This window comes from Adiantum capillus-veneris, chromosome 25, assembly GCF_014529385.1.
Source record: "Adiantum capillus-veneris isolate H3 chromosome 25, ASM1452938v2, whole genome shotgun sequence".
In the NCBI taxonomy this organism is placed as follows: Eukaryota; Viridiplantae; Streptophyta; class Polypodiopsida; order Polypodiales; family Pteridaceae; genus Adiantum; species Adiantum capillus-veneris.
The window spans coordinates 16616028-16632052 of record NC_140955.1 but is presented as its reverse complement, the minus strand read 5'-3'; the positions used below and the strand labels follow the sequence as shown (position 1 = coordinate 16632052).

The 16025-nt window shown below is 42.2% G+C and overlaps 2 protein-coding genes across 2 annotated transcripts; both read left to right on the top strand.

Annotated features, from left to right (window-relative positions):
- The first annotated feature begins 2934 nt into the window (after positions 1–2934).
- Positions 2935–6223, top strand: LOC147424479 (phytoene synthase 2, chloroplastic-like). The gene is made up of 6 exons (XM_086499584.1): positions 2935–3692; positions 4141–4191; positions 4278–4450; positions 4531–4766; positions 4841–5033; positions 5156–6223. Exons 1-6 carry the CDS (start codon positions 3218–3220, stop codon positions 5345–5347), a joined length of 1320 nt encoding a protein of 439 aa, XP_086355710.1. The 5' UTR covers positions 2935–3217; the 3' UTR covers positions 5348–6223.
- A 142-nt stretch (positions 6224–6365) lies between these two features.
- LOC147424478 (uncharacterized) lies at positions 6366–10205 on the top strand. Its single transcript, XM_086499585.1, has 3 exons — positions 6366–8177; positions 9269–9619; positions 9704–10205. Exons 2-3 carry the CDS (start codon positions 9529–9531, stop codon positions 9967–9969), a joined length of 357 nt encoding a protein of 118 aa, XP_086355711.1. The 5' UTR covers positions 6366–8177; positions 9269–9528; the 3' UTR covers positions 9970–10205.
- Positions 10206–16025: the final 5820 nt, after the last annotated feature.

Sequence of the window (16025 nt, the reverse complement as noted above, 5' to 3'; positions counted from 1 at the left end):
TGGACAAAGGAGAGCACAGAGACACTGAGAGAGAGAGAGAGAGAGAGAATCGTGACAGTGTGAGCCTCACGTTCAGCGGTGTGGAACGCGATGATGAGGCGATGATGATGAAGCAAGCCCCAGGGCCGGCGGCGGTCAGATGCGCTCACTGAGGTGCTAAGACGAGTGTCATTTGTGTGCGTATGAGAGAGAGAGAGAGAATCAAGAAAATGACAGTCAGGACTCAGGCCAGCGTGAGAGAGAGAGAGAGAGAGAGAGAGAGAGAGAGAGAGAGAGACGAAGAATTCTTCCAGACATACAGAACTCCTTTCCTTGAATTTGAATTTACCAAAATACCCCTCTAATTTGTGGAAATTCCCAAAATACCCCTCAAATTTCAAAAATTCCCAAAATGCCCCCGATACTTTTTCATAATTTCCCAAAATACCGCTCAAATTTTACAAAATTGCCAAAATATCCCTGGTTGTGAGATTAAAATTTTCAAAAGATTAAAAAATTTGTACCTTTCCTAAGAAGACTGATTGCCTATCAATACAGGATACTAAAACTAGAATTTGAGTAGGTTATGTAGGCTTGGAGATGAATTGCTTCATTAGTTTTAGATATAATTGCCCTTTTTTGCGAGGTAATTTGTGACAAATTACATGCTAAGCAATCAAAGACTGATCTTTTGTCAGAAAAGAATAAAGGAATGATAAGCTTGAATAATTCAACCAAAATAGATACGGAGGTATTTTGGAAAATTTTAAAATTTGAGGGGTATTTTGGGAATCTCCACAAATTAGAGGGGTATTTTGGTAATTTTTCCATGAATTTTTTAAAAATCACATTGTTTTTTGGGGTCTTACACTATTTTTCTCTATTTTGGAGCGGAATTTCTTCTTTTCTGCTTGCCCTCCACCATCATTTTTGAAGTTGAAAACGGCACGATATTAAGTTGAGACACATTTTTTCCCGAACATTGCCTCCCTTCAATAGGTTGTTTTGATTTTTTTACCGGCTCAAGGCTAAGTTGAGGCACACTTTTCCTCTTATACACTGTCAATGACAATGACATTGTCACAAAAAGAGAGAGAGCGAGAGAGACAGAGAGAGAGAGAGAGAGAGAGAGAGAGAGAGAGAGAGAGAGAGAGAGAGAGAGAGAGAGAGAGAGATTGTGTTCCCCATGGAGAGGAATTGATGATGACCATTGCTATCGCAAAAACCATTTTCCCAAACATATAAAATTCCTTTTCTTAAATTTGTCAAGAGGAAAAATTTAAAAGTAAGGTCATTTTTTCAAATTTTTACACTATTTTTCTCTATTCTGAGGCGGAATTCTCCTTTACGCTTGCCTTCAACCGGCATTTTTGAAATTGAAAACGGCACGATATTAAGCTTTGACACATTTTTCCTGAACATTGTATCGCAGTAATTAGGTGGGATGCCTTGCATTCAGTAGTGGAGCGGGGGAGGCGACTCCAGGGAAGCAAACTTAGGACTCGAGGAGGATAATTGACGTCAGTGCGACTCGAGCATGACCATAGAGGTCCTGTCTTTCAGTGGAAAGGCTGCTCTCATCAAACCTTGCATCAGACAACGTCCCGTCTTTCAATGTGAAAGCTGCTATGAGGTCAGCATCCAACCTTTCCGTGCGAAAGCTGCTCCGAGGTCAACATCCCTTCAGTGACGAGGGCAATGATGAGGAAGATGACGCTGCTGGTGATGATGATGCAGATGAGGACCCAACTCTTGCAAAGCTCCGAAGAGTTGAATAATTCCACGTGCTCAATCATACTTTAGCTAATGGCAATCACCCATTGGTTTAGAATTTTGCTATGCTTAGCTAAGTTTCTGTCCAAAGACGCTTTAGGAGCCAGGTTTTTCGGTTCCAGCTCAGCAGCAAACATAGGCTATTGGGCCATGGCTATGCTGGTAGATCTATACTATTATCTACTAACATAATATGGCGGAGGTAGTAACCCTTTGCACGTGTCTCTATCTGCGAGATAGGCTAAATGCCAAAAGTGAGAGAAGCACGCGATAGAGAGAGAGAGAGAGAGAGAGAGAGAGAGAGAGAGAGAGATCTATGTAGCCTGCTACCCACACTATTCCTCGCTTCCTTGAATTTTTCCAGACATACATCATTCCTCGCAGAATTCCTTTCCTTGAATTTGTCAAGATGATTTTTTTTAAAATTACATTGTTTTTTGGGGTTTTACACTATTTTGGAGTAAAATTTCGAGACACAAACTGGTGAATCAGATGAGAGAGAGAGAGAGAGAGAGAGAGAGAGAGAGAGAGAGAGAGAGAAAGGTCTCTCTCTCTCTCATTGAAGGTAGAGAGAGAAAGGACTGTCCGTATGAAATATTTGCAAGCATAAGTGAAAATGCACAATAACTCGCACGATAATCTTCTCCCTCCAAACTCTCTCTCTCCCTCTCTCTCTCTCTCTCTCTCTTACCCAACATGGAGTGGAATAAATCGACATTTGACATCATGTAAACAAGTATCAAAAAATTTATTTAATTTGTGTCATAGTAAGAGTGAGCGAAGCTAGTGTAGTTCAATAAGGACATTGAAAAATAGACACGTCTAACTTGAAATACAAATTATTGTTGAACACAAGGTTGAAATATCATACTTTCTGTTTACTTTTGGATAAAGTTTCAACCAATGGTTGCTCTCGAGTGCACCTTCCCCGCTCAAGAGCAAGTCTTTCACAATTCGTTGCACATGTGTGTCGATGTGGGCTCTATCAATGGGGGTCGACAACATCAGCAATGACAAGTGGCCAAGAGCGAGTCTTTCGAACGCGTGTGGGCTCCGTATGTACCCACATTGGCAATGGTCGACAATGGCCGGTGGTCACATCTGAAAGATGCCTGCGGGGTGGATCGTACCTTTTGTAGAGCAAAGACTCAAAGAGTGTAGGTGTGCTGCACACGTATGGGTCGGCCGAGGACACATGGAGGCTCGCCCTTCTTACTTGTTATTGGCTTCGCAGGCACAGCAGCAGCAGCCCAATTAAACAATCCACTGCGAATCCAGTTCTCGTCGTTGCGTGCTGCACTATCTATTCGAGAGACAGACAGACTCTTTTGCAAAACCTCCGCCCGCACCACGTGCTTCACCACACATACGCAACTCTCTCTCTCTCTTAAAACGCACAGCTGTAGGCATACACACACACACACACACACACACGTACCAGCACGCACGCACGCACACAGACGCCATGCATGCCTCCTGGGCTTCCCCTCTGGCCATACGGCCGGCTCATGATGCCCGAAATTCTGAAGAATCGCTCCCCAGAGGCCGACATCCCGTAGCATTTCTCTCCACTTCAGCTACACCATCACATTGCTCGCATGCTGAAGCGCCGAAGGTAATATTTGTTCCAACTGCTCAGAGGAGACGCACCACTTCTCATTGCAAGGCAGCGATTGTTGAGGGCGGCCCTCGAGTATCCCCTGCACATGATCTTCGGACGTCTGAAGAACGAGTGTATGATGTGGTTCTTCGGCAAGCTGCCCTCATGGCAAAGAGGGTCTCTCAATCCTCTCCTGCCCTCATTGAGGTTGAGAAGGATGATGTTAGTTCGAGTGAATTAACCCTCAATTTTACTCCCGAGATTTCCCCCCAAATTCTGGAAGAGGCGTATACACGATGCGGTGAAGTCTGCGCCGAGTATGCCAAGACCTTTTACCTTGGTAGGACAAATTATTTGCATTCAACTGAAATTATGCGTTCTTTTGGATTGAGATTAGCATATATTTGGTCCATTTGTACGTTGTGCGTTTCTGCTTTTAGGGTGTGTGCTAATCTCATGCTGAGTGATGTATGTGGTTTAGTTTTTCAATGACTGCCTAAAAGAACCGCATAGAAAAATCAGCAGTCTGAAGACCTCGACTCAGTTCTTAGCATGACGACAATGTGTAAAATTTGTTCGTTGCACGTTGTTTCTTTCAATTGACTTGGTGTCTGAGTTGTGTTTATGATCATGCCAATGGAGTTCTACCATGCTCTTTCAAACATGCATGGTGTGTTTGCCTCTCAAGGTTTGTAAATGTGTAAGTTTAGAATGCCGTTTGTATGTTATATGTGTGTGCGGTATTGGTCTTGTAAAAGGTCTTTCTCTAATTTGGACCATCTGATCAGGGACAATGCTTATGACTCCTGAACGACAACGCGCCATTTGGGCTATTTATGGTGCGTACAATCACTTTGTGCCGCATATGACACCTCTTATTGGGAGCATATAGAGTAGCTTATGCAGTTAAATTTGGGTGGTATAGTGTGGTGTAGACGCACTGATGAGCTCGTGGATGGACCTAATGCTCCTCATATCACTCCTGCTGCTCTCAACCGCTGGGAGCAACGGTTGGAGGACCTCTTTAGAGGAAGACCCTACGATATGCTGGATGCGGCGCTTGCGGACACCGTTGCCATGTTCCCTATAGATATTCAGGTCGGATTGAAAATAACTATGCCAATGGTAGGGTATGTTAGCTTTTGGTACACCTAACACTTGTTACTCATGTGCCACAGCCTTTCCGTGACATGATTGAGGGCATGCGCATGGATCTCATAAAAACCCGGTATGAGAATTTTGATGAGCTTTACCTCTATTGCTATTATGTTGCTGGAACTGTGGGCTTGATGAGTGTGCCCGTGATGGGCATCGATCCCTTATCGAGAGCCACCACAGAAAGCATCTACAATGCAGCACTTGCGTTGGGCATTGCGAACCAGCTGACCAACATTTTGCGCGATGTTGGAGAAGAGTAAGTCTTAAATCATGTTTCATATGTAATATTTCTGTGTGTGGGTTAGCTAATATGCTTTGATTTTGGAGCAGTGCTAGACGTGGGAGGATCTATCTCCCTAAGGATGAATTAGAACAATTTGGGCTTAGGGAGAACGATGTATTTGCAGGAAAGGTAACAGACAATTGGAGAGCTTTCATGAAGGATCAAATCAGGAGGGCTCGCATGTTTTTTGATGAAGCTGAAAGGGGTGTCACTCATCTGGACAAAGACAGCAGATGGCCGGTATGCTGACAGAAACTTTGAAAATTTTTGCGTTTTTTTATAATTGGCATGTTAAGCACTCAATGTGAAATTGAGTTTGGCATTTCAAGCACTCATACACTATTGCCATGGAATATTTCCAGGTTTGGGCATCATTGATCTTGTATCGACAGATTTTGGATGCGATCGAAGCAAATGATTATGACAACTTCACGAAGCGGGCTTATGTAGGGAAGTGGAAGAAACTCATCTCTCTTCCTGCCGCTTATGGGCTGGCGTTGCTCCCTCCAGCACGGCATTCCTCTTTGGGAAGGAAGACTGCCACTTGCACATAGTACCTACCGTACAGAGTCTTTTGCTGCATGCTTTGGCCTCTCCGAAGAGCATCTACACATCAGCAAAAAGCTTGCAAAAGGTCTGTAAATATGCACACTAAAATCATAGAGGAAAGCCTCTTTTTGCCCTTCATGCGAAGACTGCCCTCAAGTGTGGGCATTCTACCAAATATACATACAGAAGCACACATGTCATAATGATGTTTTATGGCATTCTGCAATCAACCTTGCTCCTTGTTATGAAAACCAGACAGCAATGGACTCCAATCTGCAATGTACACGTGAGAGGACTAATTGATATGCGCGAGAGGACTGGATTGTACTTCGATAATGCTATTCAGAATGTAATGCTCAGCGAGGTTTGAACCCATGGAGAGTGTCACATGGATTTCATGACAATGTTGGCATCTACAATATGGGATGTATGACATCAACTCTTGTCTCTCCTGGTGTTGAAGCTTGCAATGGTTCTCTGATTTAGCCTACTTGACCGATGAGTTTCAAGTTGGTGAAGAGAAGTGAGCCAATTGATTGTTACCTTACCCTAAGCATTTTTTTAGTAGACTTGCTTTGAGGCTAGGGAACGCAAGCAAATATGCATGCTGGTGGAGGTAGAGGTGGCCCATGCACTTTGACAGTTATCCACATGGACCTAGACATATTGATATAAGCATGATCATCTTATATCAGAATGTGTTAAAAGTTTATAGCATCTCAAATAAATAGCCCAATGTGATCCCAATGTTTATTTTGGCTTTGGGTATTTATTTTACTTAAATCTTGGATAGGGCAATTTGCTAAGGTGAGTATAAAGCGCACACAGCCGCCATTGTAAGATTTACTAGTTTATTGCCAAGGTTGATTGGTTCAGAAATCTCTCTCTCTCTCTCTCTCTCTCTCTCTCTCTCTCTCTCTCTCTCTCTTTTGCTTCTCTCCTTGGTCTAGCACTTTCGCATCGTCAATTTCGACTTGATATCAAGGCTTTGGAGGAAAAGAGCTAGCATTGAGAAGTTTTAAAGATGACCACTACACCTAGCATTTTAAGTGAAGTCTTGTGCGCATTAGGGCAGTGAGGAGGTTGAAAATTGACAATGCCTTTGGCTGAAAGCAGGGTTTGGTGGCGCAAAAATTGTACCCATTTGGTTGTTTGCCAGTTTGGTATTTGTAGGGTTCTTGGAGGAGGGAACTTACATTTGGACTTTTAAAGTTTACATTTTAACAGGTACAATTCAAAGATTATAAGACCTAGTGTAATCATGGTTTAGCAAGGTATAGTACGTGGTCGTGGTCACACTTTTTACAATTCAAAGATTATAAGACCTAGTGTAATCATGGTTTAGCAAGGTATAGTACGTGATCATGGTCACACATTTGGAATTGATTTGAACTCTCTCTCTCTCTCCCTACCGCACACGAGAGCGCTTTGCAGGTTTTTTAGAAACACCTTTTCCATAGCTCCCCTTGTGACCTTCCCTTCCTCCATTGCCCTCTGCCAACATGAGGATACCAGTCCGCAAATGTGCACCTAGAGCCACACCCAAAGCTTCTAAAGAGAAGTAGTCTAGGATGAAGGGGAGTTCATTCAAAACTCCTCGTAGCAATCGCAATGAGCCTCATATCAGCAAGAACGAGCGTCGCAGCAATAGTGGTACTACAGCCCCGAAAGAGAGGAAGAACATTGATCAATCATAGATAATAGAGAGCATGGGAAAATCCTCTGTTGCACAAGATAGCATATCCACAACAAAGAAGAGAAGTATTGTTATTTTACATGGTTGGCAATGTACCATTTGGTTTGGTTGCATGTTAATTAAGGTATTGTAAGACATTATCTGCATGTTGGTTGCATGAATATGGTTGCATGTTAAATACTCTATACATTTGGTACTATAGTGGCATGTCTAATTGTTTCCTCTTGCTGTATTTTAAGGAAAAACGGAATGGATGAGTACCCAATACTCAACAAATTCTGCTATACTGCATGAGAATATACTACATAAGAATTACATGAGGAGTATGGTTTGAGTCTAGAAGGAAAGGTTGCTAAGGAATTATCTGACTATGATCTGCCAGATGATTAGTGGCTTACTGTTCTCCAACATCGGTATCAGAAGAATGCAAAGGTCTACCTTCACCATTTGCAGCCTTTTTTCATTGATGATTGCAGACTTCTTTTTCATAAGGTGTACCAAGGTCCCCCATCATGTGGGGAGATTACAAATAAGTTTGCTAGGTGCTATGCTTTTGAGAAGTGCCATGCTGCTAAAAATGACCGAGCAAGACATAAAATTGCATGGGCAAGGTTTGGGGAGAGTGTGTTGAGCATGTGCAGTAGTAAACTTGGAGGATTGGAGAGGAAGGTGGAAATTTGGAAGATGGCTAATGGAGCATTTCATGGTGGGCTATTAGGGTCCAACAAGAAGAGCCAGTACACACGGGGTGCCAGCAATATGTGTAATATTGAAGAGGAAAAAGTTTTCCAGTTTGAGACAGTGGTAGTAGATTAATTTTTGGTTTGGATGCCATTGTTTGTGGAGTTTCGACAAGCTCTACGTAGAAGTTGAACAGGTTATTTGAGTTGAGGGTAAGTCTCCAACAAAAGAAAGAGAGTTTACTAAGGTTTGAGGGCTCAAATGCTATCACAAAGAAAATTAAGGAGGATATTCTTTTGTTCGAGCAACGCCTCGATGAACTACATCGGCAAGTTCCTTGTGACGTTGATGAGATAAAAGATGTGGAAGCTCATATAAATGCGTCAAAACGCATGCTACGTCGACTCGAAGGCACTACAGAGATGAAGAATCTTTCTCTAGAAATGAAAATTGAACAGGTATTTTTACATATGATACCTCTTGTTCTTTAGGTTATTTTTCTCTAATTGTGCTTGTATGTAGTGCCATATTCTTGCATGTAGTTGTATGCACTTGTATGTAGTGCCATATTCTTGATAGGAACTTTTGCTACTTGTCCTGGTTTATATCTCATACTTTTGTACAATGTCATGAACAAACTTGGGTACTATTTGAGCTGTTTTGGTACTTTTGATATATAGCTAGTTCTTCAAGTGTCCTTTGGTACATCGTGCATATTTCTTTCTTTGTACATTTGGTACATCTTGTAAGAGCATTTGGTACTTCTTGTACGAACATTTTGTACTTTTGGTACTTTACATTTGGTGCTTTCTATTGGAACATAATATTTATATCTGTGTATTGAGATGTATATCTTAGGTGCTTCAAAGTACCTTGGTTTGACCACGAGTACTTTCATTTGGTACTTCTTCAAAAATTCAATATTTTTGGGTACTTTGGAGTCCTTTTCGTACTTTCTGTAGGAGCATCATATGTATCTGTGTGCTATGAATCGTGATACATATTAGGTCTTTAAGTACCATGTTTTGACCGGAGATACTTTACTTTTGGTACTTCAATATTTTTGGAAACTTGGGAGACCTCATTTTGTACTTTTTGGTACTTTAGATTTTTACTGTTGTGCTTTGGGTACTTAGCATCTGGTAGTTTTATTTTTTGGAACTTTTTATACTGATTATTGGTACTATTTATTGTTTGGTACTTAACATTTGGAACTATTTAGTGTGTAATAGACTCTTGTGCTCTGGTAGGAGCATGATATACTTAACAGGTACTTTAGGTATTTTCTTCTAGTTTTGCTACTTACCATATTGGTTCTTGTTCTTTGTTTGGTACTATTCAGTGCTTATTAGATTATTGTCCTTTGGTACTAGTTGGTCCTTTAGGTACTCTGAACATTTGGTACAGTTTACTATTTGTTACATTTGGTACTGTGTGCTATTTAGTGCTGGTAACTGTCATGACATTTACATTTGCTACTGTTTACTTTTCTCTAGGACATTACTTTGGTAATATTCATTGTCATGACATTTCCATATGTGATCTGCAGAGGGAATGAGATGTCCTTGAGACTGAGTATGAAGAGGCTCATATCCAGAGTGAATTTGTTAGAATGATGATTGCAGAAATTAACAAAGGAAGAAGATTCACATTATTTCCAGGGCCCCATATCAAGGATGAAGACAACACAATCTATGCTTTAGGATCTTGTGTTGTTTGTGGGGAGTGCTTGGGCTCCACCCATGTGGTTGGTTCTTTCATGCTGCTTGCAGGCACCAGTACCACCCTCTCTATTTCGTTGCCACTCTAATGAAAAAAGACATTTGTGCGAAAGTTGGATGCAACGAGCGCATCTCCGAAGTAGTCAAGACTTGGGCTCACAATGGACATGTTCAGAAGAGTAAGCAAATGTCCTTCTTCTTTCTTTGAACACAATTCTGGTTTTTCTTATCGTAGAATGTGTTTTTGTTGTTGAACTATGTAGAATACGAGGTCATAGAGGAGTATACGGACAACCATGTTGCAGACAAGCACTCCAAGGCTGGACATATGTTTGATGAGGAAATGGTAGATGGTGTTAAGTTCCATGATGTGGAGATACACGAGGCAGCTACACGCACATTTCAAGGCATGTCTAATGAAGTGCAATCAGACACGCTAGATGAAGACAAGGACATCACCACAAGGGCCCATGAGGGAGTAAATGACCGCAAGGAAGGGCCGGTGGACCATGAGGTGCTACTAGACTAGCAGGATGTAGACAATGATCATCCTGACAAGGACCAACAGGATATAGACAAGGACCAGCAGGATGGAGACAAGGACCACCAGTAGGATGGGGGCAAGGACCAGAAGGGGAAAGTAGATGATGAAAAGTCGCTACAGGAGAAGAAAGATGGAGACAAGGATCCCATTATAGAGAACCCAAAGGTGGACAGGGGTGGGAATAAAGTGTTAAAGGGAGAGGACCCAAAGGTGGATGATACTGGTGTTAGCAAGGAGCTCCTTGAGGAATGCTTACCTCTTGATGATGTAGTGCACAAGGCCCAGTTTCTGGGAGACAAGGACCCCCCTATAGGGATTGATGTTAATGAGCATACAACAGGTGATGATGACGCTCTTATAGCATATATATTTTATATATAAAAGAAGCTCTCTCGAGTGTGTGTGCCTAAGACCTGTGCGTGCAAGATGTAATGCATGTGTTGTGCCACATTGTATTACCGACCTTATTTCAACCAAATATGCATATTACTTTCTAGTGTTTGATGAGCAATTATATGTTTTTTGTCTCTTTTGCCTATTCTTGTTTGTTAGGGTTCAAATCTTGGTCGTTAGATCAGCCTACTTTTATAGAGCACAATGCTCCAAATGATCTTTCTGCATCAAAGGGCAGACTGATTATTCTTGATGTCAATGGGGTGGTCTTGAAGAGTTGTTCTAGGTTACCAAAAGATGAATGGGAACTCAAGCAAGCATTACAAGGAATATGTGTCAATAATTTATGTTTTTGTAAGTTGAGACCAGGTACCCAAGATTTCTTGGAAGTACTCGTAGCTCGAGCAAGCGTTATGATTTGGAGTTGTTGCATGAAGCCTAAGCTGATGCAAATCTTGAATACTTGCTTCCCAAAAGTTATGATGTCATAATAATCAATATCTAATTCTCCTAAATGATTTTCTCATGTTAAATTGATCATTTAATATGGGGAAGTGCCAGGAGAGAAAAAGCTAGAATATTGGTTAAGCTAGCAGACCGGCCACAGGAGGGATCCAAAGGAGGGAAAATAGGGATCCAAAGGGGGGGCCATCTGCAAAAGATCCATGTGCAACAATGGTCTAAAAAGACCCTAAGGTTCAGCCCATTAAGACTTCCAAAATGCTAAGGTTCCAAAATTCAAAGGTTGTATCCAAAGGTCAACCATGGGGGGAATTGGATGCTTTGTGTGTGACCCAAAAAGTCTATACTAATCCCTACATAGGAGGGGGCGAGCCTTGGGAGTAGGGGATGAGAGAGAAAGTCACACACACACACACAAGCTCCCTTTACACAAAGGGAATGAGGGACACATGTCAGCTCCCTAGCCCAGATGCCCACAAGGTGTACCCAATTCCTATTGGATGGCCTTGGAGGTGAACCAATGAGAATTAGGCTAGAGTAAATCTAGTTTAATTAATTTAAAAACACTTAATAAAAGAACCAATGAGAATTAAGTCCTCTAGAAGACTATTGGACAGTCTCCCAAGGGGTCTAATGACCATTCAGCAGCCCAATGGCTTGCCTGATTCCTATTGGCCAGGAGGCAAAGGGGTCCAATGAGAGTTTAGTTGAATTATTCAATTACCTAAAGCTCTCACAAAAGGGGAAAGGGGGACACATGTTAGAAGGCTATCACTTATGCTGCTTAATTGTCATTGGCTAGCCCTAGGGAGGTCCAATGAGAGGACAGCAAGAGCAAATAGCAAGAGGGCTCGCCCAAGAGAGAGAGAGAGGGGGCTGATTTTTGCAAGGCATTATCACACACACACTCACACAATCTCATGTGTGAAGTAAAGAAGACTCTCTCTCCTTCTCAAGCTTTAATGGAAAGCTTACCACCTACTCCAAGCTTGTGAGAAGGGAGGCCTACACCAACAACTCTTGGCTTTGTGATGCAAATCCAACCAAGAGCCAAGCTTCAATGCATGCTCATCTCCTCTACCATGCTAATTACTAAGCTAAGCTATGCTAATATGAGTGATTATGTGAGGAGATGTACATCTTTCTCATAAGAATGCTCCTTCTTCCTCTCAATCTACTCTCATACCCTGCTAGCTCTCACCATCTTCGAAGGTGTGTGAGGTCTTGGGTCTGAGACCGGGGATAATTGATGTTGTGTTTGCTAAGTGTTTTGCTTAGTGCATGAAGCTTTCCTCTTAATTGCACTAGCTAGTCTTGAAGGAACACAAAGAATTGTATTGTACAATGTCTCTCTTGATGGAAGAAACCATAATACAAAGCCTTTTGGAGGGGGGACCGGCTCCATGTAAATCCGGTCCTCAACTGTTGTCAATAGCTTAATTTCTCTTTCTTTTGAAAGTATTGTTCATGCTATCTAACTAGGTGTTATGCTTTTTGTTGCTCTCTCCACCCAAGCACTCTTGTAATTCTCATTAGGAATCTATTCTAATGAAATGCCCACTATGTTCATGTTAATTTTCGCTACACACAAGTTTTTAGGCCATTAACGGTTACATTGGTATCAGAGCACAAGGTTTATCTTTTCTTGCTCAAGAAGGGAGGTCCTCAAGCTAGCTATAAATGGTTGGTATTATCAATTGCCTGTGCGTAAGTAGAATAGGGATTTTTCAGCCTTGCAGTGCACCTACCTTCGTGCAGTTAACGGGGCATCACCATTGAGAGCTATGGTCTTAATAGTGGAGTACTACGGGGCTTGCCTACGGCTTAACCACTATTGAGCTATTAGAAGCTTGACAGGAGCCGGTGTTGTTTTGGTGTTGAAAGACCCTCTCTTCTATTCCTTGCAATTAATGGTATTCGAGCCACAGGTACTTTAGCTTGAGTGCTTTTTCTAAAGGGGTAAAGAGGAGTAGCAACTAGGGCTTGAAGTGCCAAAGTACACCTAAAAATTTTACACCTAAAAGTTGTTAGAATGGCTGACAATAGTAAAGAGAGTGAAATTAATGTTGATAACTTTTATTTTGCTAATGAGCAAGCTACTAATGATGCTCCGATGCTTGCTAACTATCTTGTTTCTAGGCTTCAACAAGCCATGGGCAACCAATCTCTCCAAAGTGAAGTGCAACGGCAGCTCCGGGCTCACGGGATTCTCCGAGCTCACCACCATGACGAGAGAACACCTAGGAAGCCTCCTTGTGAGACTTCCAAAAGAGGTCTCTCTCCGATTCGGGAAGAAGAAGAGAATCCATATGAAGGGCTCAAGAATTTACTTCTTGATGATGTATCTCCTTCCCAAAGGAGAACTCAAGAGCCTCCATCGAAGGAACGAGAAAGAAATGAGTCTCCCGCCACCTCGGCGGAGATGGCTCCACGAAGACGGCGGGCTAAATGCTCTTCATCACCACCAAAGCGAAGAAGACCATCGCACCCTTCTCCACACCATAATTCAAAGAGGGATGATAAAAAGCAAGATAAGAAAAAGGCGAGAAAGAGGACACCCTCTTCTCCATCTTCTTCATCCTCTTCCTCTTATGAAAGTGATGGTGAAGACGACGAAGATCAAGACAAGAAAAAGGCGAGAAAGAGGTCACCCTCTTCTCCACCTTCCTCAAATTCTTCACCTTCTGAAGAAAGTGATGGTGCAACCTTTGAACCATCAAAAAGAAGAGGCCATAGGAAATCATATGCCGCATGGAAGAGGTCATCCAAGCTGAAGAAGTTCAAAGAGGGAGGGAAGAGAATCTCTTTACTTACCTATGATGGCACCTTTGGTGCTACGGACAAAGTCTTGGCCTTTATCCAACAATTTGATGCGGCGTTTGGAGATGAGGGCTTCACGGAGTCCTCTAAGCTATGCCATGTAGCTATGCACTTTCAAAAGTCCGCCAGACAATGGTGGTCTAGCCTACGAGCCAACGGTGAAGCTCCGCGAACATGGAAGCTTTAAGAGCTTCCATTATGAAGCAGTTTTTGGCCACCGATGCCAAAGACAAAGTACTCACCGAATGGCGAAGCTTAAAGCTCTCTCCCTATGAATCCATCCACAAATATGTAGACAAGTTTTGGGACCTACAACTCAAAGCCACTGTCTTCAAAAAGTTGGATTTTGGAGAGCAAAAGCAGCAATTTTGTGCGGGCTTAACCGAAGAAATGGCGGAGTATGGCAACTCCCAAAGGCCGCGTACCATATCGGCGGTAATACACCATACTATGGTGGCCTCTCAGATCAATTTCCAAACGGGGGCTAAAAGAAATAATAAGCCCCCGGAAAACAAGGGTTCCAATGAGCCTAAGGGGAAGGACAATCTCCAAAAGTCTCCTAAGGGCAACTCCAACAAAACTAAAGAGAAGGGAGTTTACAAAGGTAAAAACAAACTCTCTCCTGAAGAGCTTGAGCGTTATCGCAAGGATAACCGATGTTTCAAGTGCGGCGAACAAGGGCATGCGTACCGCGCTTGTCCCCAAAAGAACAACTGCCAAGATCCTCCTAGAGCTACCTTGGTTGAAATCCAAGAGGAGGAGACTCACCAAATTCACCACAAAGGATCTCCTCTATGCCATGCTTGGGGAAAGGTAAGAGAACATGATGTTTTTATTCTCTTTGACCCTGGTTCTACTCACAATTTTCTATCTATAGAGTTGGCCACCAAGCTAGGCATACAAGACTACGAGATGGGAGATGTCCTACCCACAGACAGTGCTTTCAAGGGGCAAGAAGCTTCAGTCACTCCCTTAATCGAAAAATTGAGGCTTCATGTCCAAAGCTATGTGGACAAAGAGGACTTCTTTATCTCTCCTCTCAAGCATGAGGATGTAATCCTAGTGGCACCATGGTTTGATCGCCTGGCTGCCAATGTTAAATTCCCTGAAAGGAGAATCTCCTTTACGTTCAGGGAAAAAGACATGTATATAGATGCTAAGGAAATGGGTAACACTATCCCCATTGTACATACACCAGCTTTCAACAAGTCAATAAAGAGCTCTATTTCCGTGTACATGATTTTTGTTAAAGATTCTCAAAATGAACCTAATGCTTTAGCAAAAGAAAATAAAAGCAACCAAAAGGAATTAGAGTTATCCAATTTTCTCAAGGGGTTTCAAGATGTTTTTATTGATGACATCCCTCGTGAGCTACCTCCTAAACGAGGTAATGATGACCATGCAATTGAACTCCTGCCAGGAAGTTCACCGCCTAACAAACCTCCTTATAGAGTTTCTCAAGCTCAACAAGAGGAGATTATGCGTTAAGTGCATGAGTTAGTTGAGAAGGGCATGGTTAGGCCTAGCTCATCTCCATTCTGCTCACCTGTGCTATTAGTGCAAAAGAAAGACGGCACATAGTGTATGTGTGTCGACTATAGAGCACTAAATAGGATCACTATCAAGAATAGGTTTCCCATTCCATGGGTAGAAGACCTATTTGATAAGCTACAAGGATCGACCTACTTCAGTAGGATTGACCTAAAAAGTGGCTATCATCAAATAAGGATAGTTGATCAAGACATTGTAAAGACCGCATTTTGCACCACATTTGGTCTTTACGAATACATTGTCATGCCTTTTGGCTTGACCAATGCACCAGCCACATTCAACCGCTTAATGAAAAAGCTGTTCAGGCCTCATCGAACCTTCAGTGGAGCGTTCTTTGATGATATCATCATCTACTCTAATCCATTAGACGAACACAAGCAACACCTCCAGGTAATATTTCAAGTTTTAAGAGAGAATAAACTTTATGTTAATCGAAAGAAAAGTGAATTTTTCTTGCAAGAGATTCAGTATTTAGGTCACATTATCTCTCAAGATGGTATCCAAATGGATCCATCAAAGTTAGAGGTAATAAAAGGATGGCCTAAACCAAGGAATCTTCATGAACTAAGAAGCTTTATAGGTATGTGTGCATACTATAGACGCTTCATAGAAAAGTTCTCACAAATTGCGAGACCATTACATGACCTAACAAAGAAAAGCGTTAGGTATACATGGTCTACTAAGGAGAACAATGCTTTCGAAAAGCTTATCTCTCAACCTGTGCTTACACTACCGGATCTCTCAAAACCATTTGAGGTCCAATGTGATGCTTGTGGTGATTGCCTTGGAGCTGTTTTGCTCCAAGAAGGGCACGC